The sequence below is a fragment of the Hipposideros armiger genome, unplaced genomic scaffold, assembly GCF_001890085.2.
Source record: "Hipposideros armiger isolate ML-2016 unplaced genomic scaffold, ASM189008v1 scaffold_312, whole genome shotgun sequence".
In the NCBI taxonomy this organism is placed as follows: domain Eukaryota; kingdom Metazoa; phylum Chordata; class Mammalia; order Chiroptera; family Hipposideridae; genus Hipposideros; species Hipposideros armiger.
In genome coordinates, this window is record NW_017731662.1 from 1071268 (window position 1) to 1085048 (window position 13781).

Below are 13781 nucleotides of genomic sequence, written 5' to 3' on the forward strand. Positions count from 1 at the left end.
TAACCACATCCATGCATGCGGCTCTAAATATCATCCATATACTAAACATTCCCAAATTGATGCCTCCAACTTAGACCTGCTGATAGCGTCCGTCATATGTACCCCATGCCTTCTTGACAAAGCAGCTTAGGTGTTTCATAGTAATCTCATCCATGAACAAACAGAACTTCTGATCTTCATGAAACATTCCTCCCATTTGTCCCCTAAAATACCTGTTCCTCCTCTGGTTTTCCGCATTTGAGGAAATGGCATCTCCATCTAACACAATTGCTCCACCAGAAACCCGGAAGTCATTCTTTCCTTTACTCTTGCATCCAATTCCTAAGAAGTCTTGTCAGTTTAATATATAAAATATATCTTGAATCTATTCATTTCTCTTTGTATCTACTGTCATCATCCTGGGACCACACTAACATTGTCTCACCTGGTCTCTTGCAATAGCTCCCAACTGGTTCTCCACACAGCAGCTAGAGTGATCTTTTGAGATGCGATCATGCCTTGTTCCTACTTAAAGCCCTTCAAAGGATTCCCAGTGACTTAAGCACAAAATCCAAACTCTTACGAGTCTCTTGTGCCCTTGTCCCTGCCTCCTGTCCATCTCTCTCCCTCTGCTCCATCCAGTGGATCTCCCTGAGGCTTACCAAGCCTTCCCTACCTTGGACCATCTCGGCCTGGGGGTCTCTCCCCACTCTGTGCCTTCAGCTCGCTTCCTCCAAGAAAACTCCCTGGCGGCACTCCACTCACTCATTTTCAGTTTCTCTTATTTTCTCTCTCGTACAACTCAGTTCTTTCCACCATGGCATTTGCCACAATCTGTAATTACACATTTGATCATGTGTTTATTTATTTACTGTCTCCCCCACTGGGTTGCTTCCAGAAAACAGCTGGGACTGTGTCTGTTTCTCATCACTAAGCACAGAGCGCCTAGCTCAGGGGCAACCACAGCCAGGATGCTCTATAAATATTTGTTGAATGAATTCACTCTCTCCTCTTCTATGCCTCAGAAGTGTGTCCTAGCCCGAAGGCTCCTCTGGTGAGAACACTTTCACCCAAAAGAAAAAAGAAATAACAAAAATCTAAATTTTAGGAAAACCCAAAGACTTTGTTTTACAAACATATAAATTATTTTATTTACAAAGCCATGTTACAAAAAAAAAAAAANAAAGAAAAAAGAAATAACAAAAATCTAAATTTTAGGAAAACCCAAAGACTTTGTTTTACAAACATATAAATTATTTTATTTACAAAGCCATGTTAAAAAAAAAAAAAAAGCCTCCCCCCCCCCAAAAAAAAATACAATCGCTCACTGGAGAATGTCTCCAGGCCTGGTGCTGAACCATGGCAGTATCAATAGATACACGTTTGTTCTTTCCTTTTTTAAAACTGTAAGCCATAGAATTTACTATTTACACCTACTTTAGACATTTATTCTGCTTACAATACCACAGGCATGGAATGAATTCTATTTGATAGTGATAATACGTAAAGGTGCAGGACAAAGAAGGAAAATATTTAGTGTTACAAAATATGGATCGTGGAAAAGAAACCCATTCCACAAGTGTGGCATTTGTTTAGAATGTTTGGGACATGCGTTCTTCAAAATTCTTCTGGAAAAGGTTCTAAAATCGGTAGTAGGAAAGGACAAATGAGCAGGTGCAAATTCTTGTCTGTGCAACAACAGTTATTTAATATACCCCATGACTGACCAGCTACGTAAAACCCACAGAGTTTTGTTAAAGTGCCATGGGCCGACAGCATAATAACAAAATAGAAGGTGTAAATAGAAAATTTCTTTTTTTCCTTTTTTAAAACAAGAGTTCACTGAGAATCAGCAATAATAGAATATGCTGTATAAACTATTCTCTACAAAGGTTGATCAGCGTTATTTACAATTGGTACATTGATACAAAAGAAGGCATACAAGTTATCCAAGTCGCTTTGTTTTTATGGCTGACAGGTCTATGCATTGTGTTATGCTTAACAACCAGAGCTTTCTAGCCTCCGTGGCTGGCGACAAGTCATGAGATCTTCAGGCAAATGAGGGTGTGTGCAGTTGGGGGGCTGGGAGAGAGGGCTTAGTGGGGTGGGCAGAAAAGAAGTACCTAAAAGATATCACTCTAATAGTGTTTTGTAGGCGGGTCCAGTTGAACTCCGTTAAAACAAACCCAAAGAAAACCTTATTTGCATTCCATTTTTCAAGCTGTAAGTTTTGAATACATCATTATAAAGTAAACCTGTGGTTGATTGTGAAGGAAGAAACACTGTGGGTTTTCCCTTTTTGCTCAGTTTTCCACAAAAGTCCTCACCTTGGTCAGAGCCAGTCTTTCACCAAGTCAGCAGCATTCGGTGGGGGGCCTCTTTATTCCAGCTTGCAAATCAAGATGCAGAGAGCTAAAATGTTTAAACCTACTATCGAATTGCTCCTTCAGTCCCTGTCGAGACATTATTTTCAGAAGCAGCCACTTAATCTCTCAACCTTCGTTTCCCCTCTTTGAATGTAAGAGTTTATAAATCAGAGGGTTATCCTGTTGCTGAGATTTTTTTTGTTTGTCTTTACTCCTGCAAGTTTTACAACTCAAAATAAATTATAAAAAACAGACTTCTAAAACCGAACGAGACAAAAATTGTGCAAAAATAACAAAGATATGTACATACTTTTCAGTTTGAAGAAATGTACAATAAAAACATAATTCAAAGAACATTTTAAAAATATAAACATTGCTTAAACTTTCCTAAGTTTCATATTGTTCTGAAACTATTCTGGTCAGTTAGCTCTGTAATATAGTAAAACATAAATTATTACAAAATTAACACTATAAAAATTTACTTTAAGAATATCTTCTAAACTTTTTTTTCAAAGGGTCTAACCTTGTTTATAATTTCTTAAACATTTATAAGTCTTAAAATCTGCCTTAACCTTTTTTTTAAAAAAAGAAAAAGTAACAATCTTCCCTTCAATTTGCAGTCTCTTTTTCCCAAGATGTAAATAAACCAGCATATAAGTGCACTTTTAACACTGTAGAAATAAAAATGAAATCATCTGAACTAATGTCCTGGTACCTAATATCAACTCATGATTTTTAAAAAAAATCTTCATTTTGTATTAAAAAGTTTTAGTAATCCTATAAGAAACACTGTCAGTGCAACTCCATCAATGCAAATCACTCCGTTTGCTCCCGTCTTTGTAAAATCCAATCATGTGGTGAAACTGAACAGTAGTCTGATCTTTGGGTTGGGGGGATGGGAAAGAAAACATCATTTTGGGTGGGGATGAGGGTTTGTGTCAGGTGCGATACTGGCATTGATTTCTGATTTAGGGATAAAGCAAAACCTCTTAGTATCTGTGCCGTTATATCATTTGCAAAGTTCCATGATGAGTAGTACAGAACATCTCTTTTACGTTGAGTTCCTTTCCTGACTGATTCCTGATTAGAGCTTATTAATATTGCTGTTCTTATCAAACTCCAGTGTGAAAGTTCATAGCTGCAGGGCTCCAGCTTCTCTTCCCAATGGCTCTTCACCAGGGGGTGGCTGGGTCGGAGTTGGGGCTTCTGATAACCCAGCGCATGCTGACTCATGGCCCTGTGGCCCAGGGCAGAGAGGTGGGCAGGCCCTGCTAGTATTTATTCTCACCAGGGCTCTGACTCTTAACCCTCCATGGACCCTTCCTCCCCTCCCCGCTTTTTGTCCTCGCCTAGAAACTTCCACAGCTGTGGGCACCGTGCCTTCTCCTGAGTGGCTTCCTGGGGTCTCGCACCCTCTCCCCTGGGATGCTTCCCCCTCTGGCTTACTCAGCTTTGGGCCTGTGTACACGGTGCCCAGGAAGGGCTTTTACAGCATGGATTCCTAACAAGCTCAGAGGATCACAGGCAGCCAGTTGCCATCATCTTTGGGGGGATATCCCTCCCACCCCCCTCACTCTGCTTCCTGCCACCTCCCAGGCCTGTTCTAGATCTGACCCAGTATATCCTCTGAGCCGCACAGCTGGACAAACAGTATTGGGTAAACCACATCATTAAAAGGCTGCTCTCCTCAATTTCACCCATAGCATCTGGCTCCCACAATGCTGGTGCACCACTGAAACCTGACAAGTGCCCTGGGCCCACCTGCCCGCTTCTGGTCTCAGCTCTTCAAACACAGGATGCTCCCCAGCAAAACCCCCTCTTCCCAGCAGCCTGTGTAGAGGGGAGCTTGTGAAGGGCAGCTCTTTCTGATGGCCTTGGGGACCTAGTGAGCATCGGGTAGGAGGGGTGGGGAGGGATGGGCAGGAGAGCACAGTAAAGGAGCACTGCTCGCGCTACAGTTTAAGTTTGCGACGATGCCAATCAGGAACTGACATCCTGCGCTGCTTGCCCTCATAACCGGAGCGAAAGCGATGGTGCAGTAGCAGAACCCGAAGCTGGAGCAGTGACCCCCAAGCTTGGAAGGATGTGTACACGTGGCAAACGAAAGACAACGGAAACAAAACACTGGTATTGTTTTCTATAAATCTCAAATTCACGTTCTTTTGCCTTTTTCTTTTTCTCCAAAACTAAAAATTGGTCATTAAAAAAAGAAGAAAGGCTGGGCCAGAGCCACAGGCAGGGCCCAGGAAATGGACACCCCCACTGCCCACTCCCCTCCCTTCTCCCCGCCCCCCCAAGGCCTCCTGGGGTGGGGGCGGTGGCCAGGCATTGGTTTGGAAGTGGCTTCATAGTCTTGTTATGGAAGAGTTCTTATCCTGCCCGTTCTGTTTGTGGTCTTCTAGGAAACAAAAGAAGAGAAAAGCTTGTTTCAAAACCATACATTTGGGATTACCATGGGGATTCGAAAACAAAGCTTCAGCTTCCTCATCTATAATAGAAAGGATACCATCCCGCCTCCTGCATTCGGGAAAAGGCAGTTGTGATGAGCACATGCAGGGATGGCTGTAAAGGACTCTGTACATGTAGGGAAGCCACACAGGTCCTGGCTGTGGAGGGAAATGCAGGGATGAAACCTATGGACACTCATGGGGCTCCTCTCCAGGCGAGAGGACTCGAATAAGTGATCTGTCTCCCTTTGTTTCTCTCTGTTAGTTCACCTTTTCTTACCTAACCTACAGACAGCATGGAGATGATCTAAGGAAGAAGCTGAGTTTTGGGGTAAGCACAGTGGCTTTGGAGAGAGACGTTTTGGCTTCAAGTTACTTAGGCTCTTAGTCCAGGCATCTTTATCTATAAAATGAGGATAATCATTTTGTCTCTCACAGGGTGTTAAAATGTTTAAATGTTTGTAAAGCGTTTAGCACAGCACCTGCAGAGAAAGGACTCAGCAAATGATAGCCATTATTATTATTATTATTATTATTATTATTATTATTATTATTTTTACATTTGTTAAGGCTGACCACCAGCATTTTGGGTTTCCACAGGTGTGCCTGCAGCTCTGGGCAGGGCACTCTGAGCTGAGCAGAGGCAGACTGACTGAGCGGAGGACAGCTGCAGGTGCTCAGGCCCCAAAGAGCCATAGAGACTCAAAATGGTGGAGACAGCTCCTTGATCTGGGTATACGAAGACTGTTTCCCTATAATTTTCACCCAAACTCTACCCAAGATTTGTGGGGAAACCCCAAAGGCCAAAATGCAGACAAACACATTGCAATTTGTTATCTACAAAACCTAAAGCACATCTAAGACAACACAACACAGCCATATTTGTATTTTTTCTAATCATGTATAACATGTACAACCCCACCCTCTATCTTCCCTCACTCCTCCGGACACTCACACACTCCACTGGAGAAAATCATTTATACACTGACTACTCTCAAACCTCGGAGTTTATAAAAGCTTCTAAGTCTACCCTGAATATTCTTGCCATGAAACCACATCCTGAATAGTGGAGCTTCCCAGAGGCCTCGAGATAGCACTGACTGATATCTGTCATGAACAAGGCCCTTTAGTCAACATGATCTTATTTAATTTTCACAATAGCCTTAGGAGGTAGGCATCGATTTTGCCATTTAACAGATGAAAAAACTCAGAGAAGTAATCTGCCTAATATTACACAGATGCTAATAATTAATAATAATAATAATAATAATAAAATAATAGCTAATACTTGTGTGTTTGTTGTGTCAAAAATTTTCTAGAGGCTTTATGTTAATGAATTTATTTAATCCTCACAAAAGCCATATGAAGCACAGGCCATTACGATCCCTATCTTATAGGTGAGGAAACTGAAGCACAGAGAAGTTAAGTAACTTCTCCAAGGGCACACAGCTAATAATTAGAAGGCCTGGCTTTGGAAGCCAGGCTGCCACGCTCTTAACTGGAGATGAGATTTGAACCAGGGTCTGACTCCAACACCCACATTCTTTCCAGCCTGCTGATGACTCTATGTACTTTTGCCCACCAGTAACTTACCTGTCGGCTGTGTCCTGGGCTGGATAGGCTTGAAGGACTGGATTGTGACAAAGCTAGGCTGCTATTTTTCCCAACCTGAAAGACACCAGCGAAGCCCCACTCAGATACATGAGCCAGCTTGAAAAAGATCCACCAATACCATGTGTTACTAGGGGAATCATGTCCTCATTCTCTTTGCATCGATTTGGAACTCGTGTTTCCATTCTTAAATGGCAGAGACAATGAAAATGTTTCAGGGGATACCTTGATGATGCTCCTCTCGTCCCAGAGGGAAAGCACAATTCTGCTTCCCAGATGTAGAGCCTGGGACTTTCAGGGATGAGGACAAAGGCCTCTGGCTGGTCGCCCGGCCCCTCCTGGGAGCACTTAACTCAACAGAGGTCCAGCTTTTCCAACTGTGGCCAGAGGGTTACACGAACTCATCCATTTCTGACCTCAGTCCCAGGCCTGCCTTGTTTCTAGCCCAGACTCCCTTGGACCAGCTGGGGATAAAAGTCTGGGTCTTTTTCTGGGTCAGTTTTCCCAGCCAGGAGACACAGTGCACACCTTACTGTTCTTGAGAAAAATAGCAAATGGCACTGAGCTTCCCTGTAAGTGGGAGCCTGAGCTGGGTCCTAGGACAGTGCACTGGGAGCATGTGGGTGTGGCCATCAGGCTCCTCCCCTTCCTTTGTGACTGCGACAAACATTGGGCTGGGTCCTCAGGTGGGTACCTTCCCAAAGGCAGCTCCTGCCTCTGGCCTATAAAGAGCTGGTCTTCTACATTAACTCGACTTTGCATAAAAACATTTGCCTTACATTCACAGTCTTCTTTTTTGCTCTGTTTAATACCTCTTTGGCAAATTCTAGCTTTACACCTATCAGATCCAATTAAACAGATCCCCAAATGGTCCCCAAAGCACATGTTTACCTTGAATTTCTCAACCTCATGCCCCTTCCAGTCTCCTAAGAGAATCAACAGATTCCAAAGGCCTTTCCCCCAATGCTTGGAAATCCCTGGTGGTGACCCTGGACAAGCTTTTTTTAATGGCCTGGTGACAAGCACCCAGTATCACCTGCATTAGAGAACCAACGCTGTCTAGACCCAAGGGAGCCATTACATTCATCATCTTTTTTGATTTCTCTCCTGATGAGCACTCGCTGGTGGAGGTTTGTCGGCTCCTTTCACCACTGGTGTCAACTGACCCCTAGTATTTGTTAAACATTTCATATGGTCCTGGATACCAGAGTGTCAACAGAGCGACCTTTACTCAGTACAGAGGCATGAGGGTTAAGCCCAGACTCCAGAGCCAAATGGCATGGGCTTACGTCCCAGCCCTACTATTTACTTGCTGTGCATTTGGCTCACTTGTCTATAAAATGGGGATAATAACAGGTAAAGATTAAATAAGGCAATATATCTGAAGTGCTTGGAACAGAGCTCATCCCCTAAGTAAGTGTTAGCTGCTAGAACTTACTGGAAATGGGTGACTACTAGCCTTGCTGCTTAGGGTGTGACCTATAAACCACTGCCTGGAAGCCTGTTAAAAATGCAGCCGTTCAGGCTCAGAATCTGCATTTTAACAAAGCCCCAGGTGATTCATGTGCACATTCAATTTTTGGAAATCCTGGCTGTGCCCTCCATCCTGAGGCCTGGAGGTGGCATTGCCCAAGCAGTTTAGCTTCGGAGCAGGGCCTACGGGTGCTGGTCCCCCTCCCCCTGTACCCCAGGAGCTGGGGAGTCAGAATGGCAGCACATCTGCTGCAGCTGCAGACGCGTGCTAGTGTCCCGGGCACTACTGAGAGGACCTATGTCTCCCCCTCTCTCACCTTGGCCTCAGTTGCAGCTTGTCTGGCCCTTGGGATCCAAACTTGCTGTTTTTCAAGTGTTTGTGATTTGTGAATCCCCCTCAAGATGTTCTCTTCGTGAGGTTTTAGAAAGTTTCATATAAAGATGACACAAAACAATAAAACATCTTTTTAACAACTGCCTTTCATCTCTCCAAAGTCCTCATCTCCAGACAGGGCGGGGCTTAGGGTCCGGCCCACATAACTCTGTGGTTGTAAACCTGGGGCTGCTGCTAGTCTGCACACCACCCTGGCACTGTTAAGGCCCTTGGGCAGGCCTGCAGACCAGGTCCTCCCGCCAGACTCCGCCCCTCCCATTCAGTCTCTCCCCTGAATCTGATGGGGATGGGGGTAGGGGTGGGGCTTTCCCAAGTAGTTTCCCCAGCCTGAGAAGACTAGATTTGATGGTGTGAACAGAGCTCAAGGGAAAGAAACACAGATCCGTCTTGGGACTACGCCACCTTCTCCCAGCTTTCCTCACAATACACCCTCCTTTTGTACAATGGCATGGGACACTTTTGTGCCAGCTGGTGTGAGTTTCAGTTTTACTTTAGGAAAAAAAGTTATACCAGGAGGAGGTGGGTGTTGAGGCAGCCAGGTAAAGTAAGGATAGTCACCTGGGAGCTGGAAGCACAAGTTAGCTACCACTCCCAGGTTAAACCCCGGGTCATCCTGTAACCTGCCTGGGCCTTGGCTCTTCCTAAGGGGACTTCAATGGAGCAGATAAAACTTCTTGGTAACAGGATTCTTTAATAAAGCCATCTTTTGAACCTCAAGATATAGACAGAAGTGGAGTGGGAAACTCAGAATCTCTGTGCCTCAGTTTCCTCATCTGTAAAGTGTTGATAATTGCACCAACTGCACTGGGTGGTTGTGGGATTAAATGAATATGTGCATAGTGCTTAGAAAAGCACCTAGCACACAGCGAGAGCTATAGACAGTATTTATTAAATAAGCTGTTCTCAGAGCTGAAGGGGACAATTACCTATGGGGAAAACGACGAGGAGTCACGCTTGCGTTACCTGTCTGAGCCACCTGGCTAAGCAGGAGCACTGCCCAACTTCCCCTGCTCCCCGGGCCGAGAAGGTAGTGCCAGGAGGCCCCTGCAAGGACGGGTCCCTTACCTGCCGAGAGGAGGTGCTGTTAACGGGATCGGGCACCGGTGCGAGAAGGCTGGGCGGGTTCTTTTTGTGAACGCTATTCATACCAGGCATTTTAGTGATTTTACAGGCTTTGCTACTAGAACTCGAGTTCTTACGCTTTTTTCCTTCTGATTTGTCAAAAGAGAGGGGCAGAGAAGACACGGCATTGTGTGAGGCCAGAGAGAGGTCCCCTGCAAGGGAGGGCACCGAGAGGGGACAGGAGTCACTGTTGCCGCCCACCGCGCCCAGGTGTCTCCCTATGTCCGCGGGGCCGCTGGGCAGTGAGGTCCGTCCTGAGGGCTCCAGTTTGGCACTGAGTGGACTCACCCCATTGTTTGAGTTGTGCACAGACAGACTGTTATAGGGAGGGCCCGCCTGATAGGAGTTCAAAGCTGAACTGGCATTCAAAACACAGTTCTTTTTGTGGGGCCCTGATAATGAAGACGAGAGGGATGTCTGCAAGGAGAATGAGGAGGAAGTCGAGGACTGCGGCTTCCTCTTTTTGTTACTTGGAGACTCGTCGCTACGGGCTGACAGGTCTTTGACTTTTGAGGATTTGCTGGTTTTGATTTTGGATGGCTTGTGGGATGGGGAAGGGATGACGGCTGGTATCGGGGACACGGCAGATGGGGCCTTGAAGGTTGAGTCCATGATGCTGAGGGTTGCAGCCACATGAGGGAAAGCTGTGGTGTGTGACATGAGGGCGCTCGGGTCCGGCGACGCCACAAAAGCTGCGTTTGAGAGCATGGCTGATGTCATTATGTAAGAAGAGGTGAGTCTTGAGCTGATGGGAGCTGAAGGAAGATACACAGCACTGGGGTTGCTGAAAGGCTGTAAAACAGATGCTGGAACAGGGGTGGTGATGTGGGCTGCTGGCGAGGGCATGGGGCTATCTGCCGCAGGAGGGATCTTCCTAAACATGAGAGAAGAGTGAAAGAGAAACAGTGAGAAACAGGCTTGGCATTGCTGCAGAGGCTCGATTAAGTGTGAGCATCAGGGCCACAGCGACAACCCCAGTAAAACCAGACTATGGAAAATGAAGCCTTGAAGGATGGTAAAATCTGAATTATGGCCCTTCCCTATGGCTCCCCCATTGCAATATCCAGCAACCTATTTTTAATCACTTTCAGGTTTTCAGATCTTGTTCTCCATGCTTGGCTATTGGATAATGGCTAATTTGGGTTCATGAATAAAAGGCGAGTGTTATTTAGAATATATATTTCCCCAACAGTATTCCTCTCCTTTTTTTTGGTAGTGATGAAGGTGGTTTTTAATGAGAAGTGGTCTTTTCACACTTAGGTCCTGGCTTAAAGTAAGAAGTGTGAGGACAGGGCTTTGCCACTTACACACACGGGCCAGAGTGTCCCCCTGTGCCCCCTGCAGCCTCTGCCTACTCCTGTCAGGGCTTCCTGTCCCCTGCCTCTCCACCCAGCTCTTCCGCTTGAGGCAGAATGAGAAACACCCATCTCCTTCCAGGCCGGCCTTCTCCTGCATTTCCTGTCTGCAGCCTCTGCTTTACTCTGGAGAGAGGTATTCCCACGTTAGCTTGCGGCTGCTGGCTCCTGTTGGCTGAGCCATGGAGGCCGCAGGGCCTTGGAGGGTTGGGGCTTGGGAAATGATGGAGTTGTCAACATGCCGAGACCCAGGGCTGATTTTTTTCCCTGTCCACTGCACCCTTGACTCAGTGGAGCTATAATTGAGGTGTGGCTGCCTTTCAACAGTTCTTGTCTCTGTGTTAGGGAGGGGTGAGTATAGACATCCTCATTTAATTCAGAGAAGGGGGTCAGGAATTTCTCGTTTGTTCTGAAGAGCAATGCAGGGTATGGGCACAGGACAACATCCAGATGGGGAAGGTCTTCCTGGAGGCTGGGCTGCCTGGGAGAGCAAACCCCATGCCTCTTATACTCCGTGGAGCCAAGGCCAGCGCCAGATGGTGAGCCACTCCTGGGGCCTCCTGCAAACTCCATCTTGTCACTTGTGCTGGAAACAGCTCCTACTTCCAAACCACGGCCTGGATTGATGTTGCTGTTACTTTGGGGACCGGGAGGAGCACAGAGGCCTTGGAGTCACCACTTGTTCCTGATTTTGTGGAAAAGATACTGACCTCAGGAGCCAGGTAAATATTAAGCTGGCTCTTTCCTATTTCTCACCTTGCCCCCTGCCCCCCCCACAATGTCCCCTGGAAATCATATCCAGCATAGCTGGCGCTCCCCAGCAGTTAGCAATTTGCTCTTCTTCTTCGAAAGCAGCACTTGAAAGTGGGCAGGCCTGGGACCTACACCCCAGGGAGCTGGCAGCAAGGTGTGAGGTGGGGCTTCTCCAGTCCCATGTTCCTGGGAGGCCACCCTCCCAGCTGTGGCATCAGGAAACTCTGGAAAGAGGCCCTGCTGAGAAGGAAATGCCTCTCTTAGTTCTGTTATTCTAGAGGATTCGGTTTTCTGCCTGCAGCTGGGTGGAGCCTATGGCTTCCATCTTTAGGGTGGAATTGAGAGGAATCTTTGAATACAGAAGCACAGAGTCCTTGAAAAATATATCAAAGTGAGGAGATCAAAGAGAAGAGAAAAATACTGCCCAACTCAGTGTGGCCATGATGGTGTTTGAAAATCTCTACTTCCTCTTAAGCCTAAAGAATGTTGAAGATCCCGTCAGCACTACGTAAGTGCTCTATTGGTCCTTATTGCAATGAATGAATGAGTGAATGAATGAATGGATGATGGGTGAGTGGATGGGTGAGCAGGTGAATTCTCAGCAGCAACATAACTACGCATGCTGGGCAAGGACTCCCATATAACCAGACCAGGGAGGTCTAAGCACGCCCTTAGAGCTGTCTGGTACTGCACACCCCTTCCTAACAGCACCAGGGGACACTTGTCAGAGTGTACAGTGTTGGCACACCTGCCCTGCTGTCTGCCGCCTCGCTGTGGCACTGCAGGCCCCCCCTGTCTCTCCTCAGCTCAAGCTTCTTACCAGAGCTACAGTCTGGATAGAAATACATGTGGGCAGAGGTTTGGCAGTTACTTTGTAACGCAAAGTTATTTACAAATACCAAACAGCTCATTTAGAGAGGACCCCATTCAATGACCTTAACTGGGACCTACTCTGAATGGCCCAATTTGTAATTTTCCCATTTAATAGTATAAATGCATGCTTCAGCTTGTGCTGACAAGCCGAGCTGAAGTCCTCAGGCTTACCTGGCTGACACTCAGGGTTAGGATGGGGGCTATTTTTTGGTACACTTTCTTTCCCTTCCTGCCTCTTGCATTGATCATAAGCGGACAGCAGAGGCAGGAGGGGAGAGAGGGCAGGGAGAAGCAAGGCAAGGCCGAGTGGCCGCTCACTGTCCCCGGGAGCCCCTTCCCCCCATGCTGAGCAGTTTATGTGTTTTCCTAGGGGACGAATGGCAGTGGATTTCAGCTTTGGGGGCTGTGCCTGGATTAAACTTTGCTCACTGGCCTAGGGACCTCCCGTAAAAAAGCCCACAGGTGCGAATCAATTACTGACAGGGCCCATCCTCCCCTGCCAGCTGGCATGGAGCTCCAGATGCTGACCTGGCTGAAAGAGAATACTGTGTTGGCGTCTCCTGATGCAGAGTTAAATGCTTGTTAAAGAAAAAAGAGTCTTGGCCGTTCCTTTTCTTCCTAATGTCTTCCACGCCCCCATCGGCTGCCATCCCTCCAGGTTCGGGCCCGTCGGGGCCTGGGGTTTGGGCAGCGAGGTTGAGAGGGCAGCGGGGTGCTACGCTCTCCAGAGTTGACACCCAGGCAGCCCCAATGTTGCTCAGTGACAGCAGATTGGTTAGGCAAGTCCTGAAAAGGGGGGAGGGACCTGATGCCCTGTGGCTCGGGTTTCTGTGCCTGAGGAGGAAAGGAATATGGAGCTTGAGCTGACAGGACACCAGGTAGCGAAATACAGATCAACACATTCCTGCCACGTGTCCGGGATTTACACTTCCACAACACAGGAGAGGAGAGCACAGAGCTGCAAGAATCACCAGGGCCAGCTGCCATCTCGGGGGAACAATCACAGAAGGATCAATAACCAAATAACCGCGAACAAGGCAAACCCGCATACAGTGCCAATCTGGAGCTGTTTAGAATGGACACAGGTAGGTATCAGGGTGCCTTTTAGACACACCGGGCAGTCGCTTAAATGGGAAGAAACGATAAGCTTCTCTTGTGGCCCTTTCCTACTTTACAGGAGTATTAATATTTAGTCCTAAATCCTCTATGAGAGCTTACTGCAGACACAATGGGGCTCACTCCTCCTGGAAGTTCAGGCCTGGAAGCTTTTGGGCATCACCATGAAAAGGGTCTGAGATGCCACAGCTGCCTGGAGAGAGGAGCAAACCTGAGAGAAGGGTCAGTTTTGAATTTTGTTCTCATTCCCACTGTCAGTCCTCTCCCATTTCTCAGGAATACCTTCCTCGCC

The 13781-nt window shown here is 46.8% G+C and overlaps 1 protein-coding gene across 13 annotated transcripts in view; it reads right to left on the reverse strand.

The window, feature by feature from the left end:
* Positions 1-1263: 1263 nt before the first annotated feature.
* Positions 1264-13781, reverse strand: part of ATXN7L1 (ataxin 7 like 1) — a 234598-nt gene continuing 222080 nt past the window's right edge. For 8 of the 13 annotated variants that reach the window (XM_019660145.1, XM_019660153.1, XM_019660151.1 and 5 more), the window contains 4 exons: positions 12902-13207; positions 9336-10266; positions 6386-6460; positions 2866-4743 (listed from right to left, as the gene is read on the reverse strand). In XM_019660145.1, coding sequence (XP_019515690.1) covers positions 4702-4743; positions 6386-6460; positions 9336-10266; positions 12902-13207 — 1354 coding nt within the window. In that variant the 3' untranslated portion in view covers positions 2866-4701. Of the gene's footprint in view, positions 4744-6385; positions 6461-8193; positions 8286-9335; positions 10267-12901; positions 13208-13781 lie in introns of those variants that run through there. The other 5 variants (XM_019660147.1, XM_019660156.1, XM_019660146.1 and 2 more) reach the window with 4 other exon arrangements.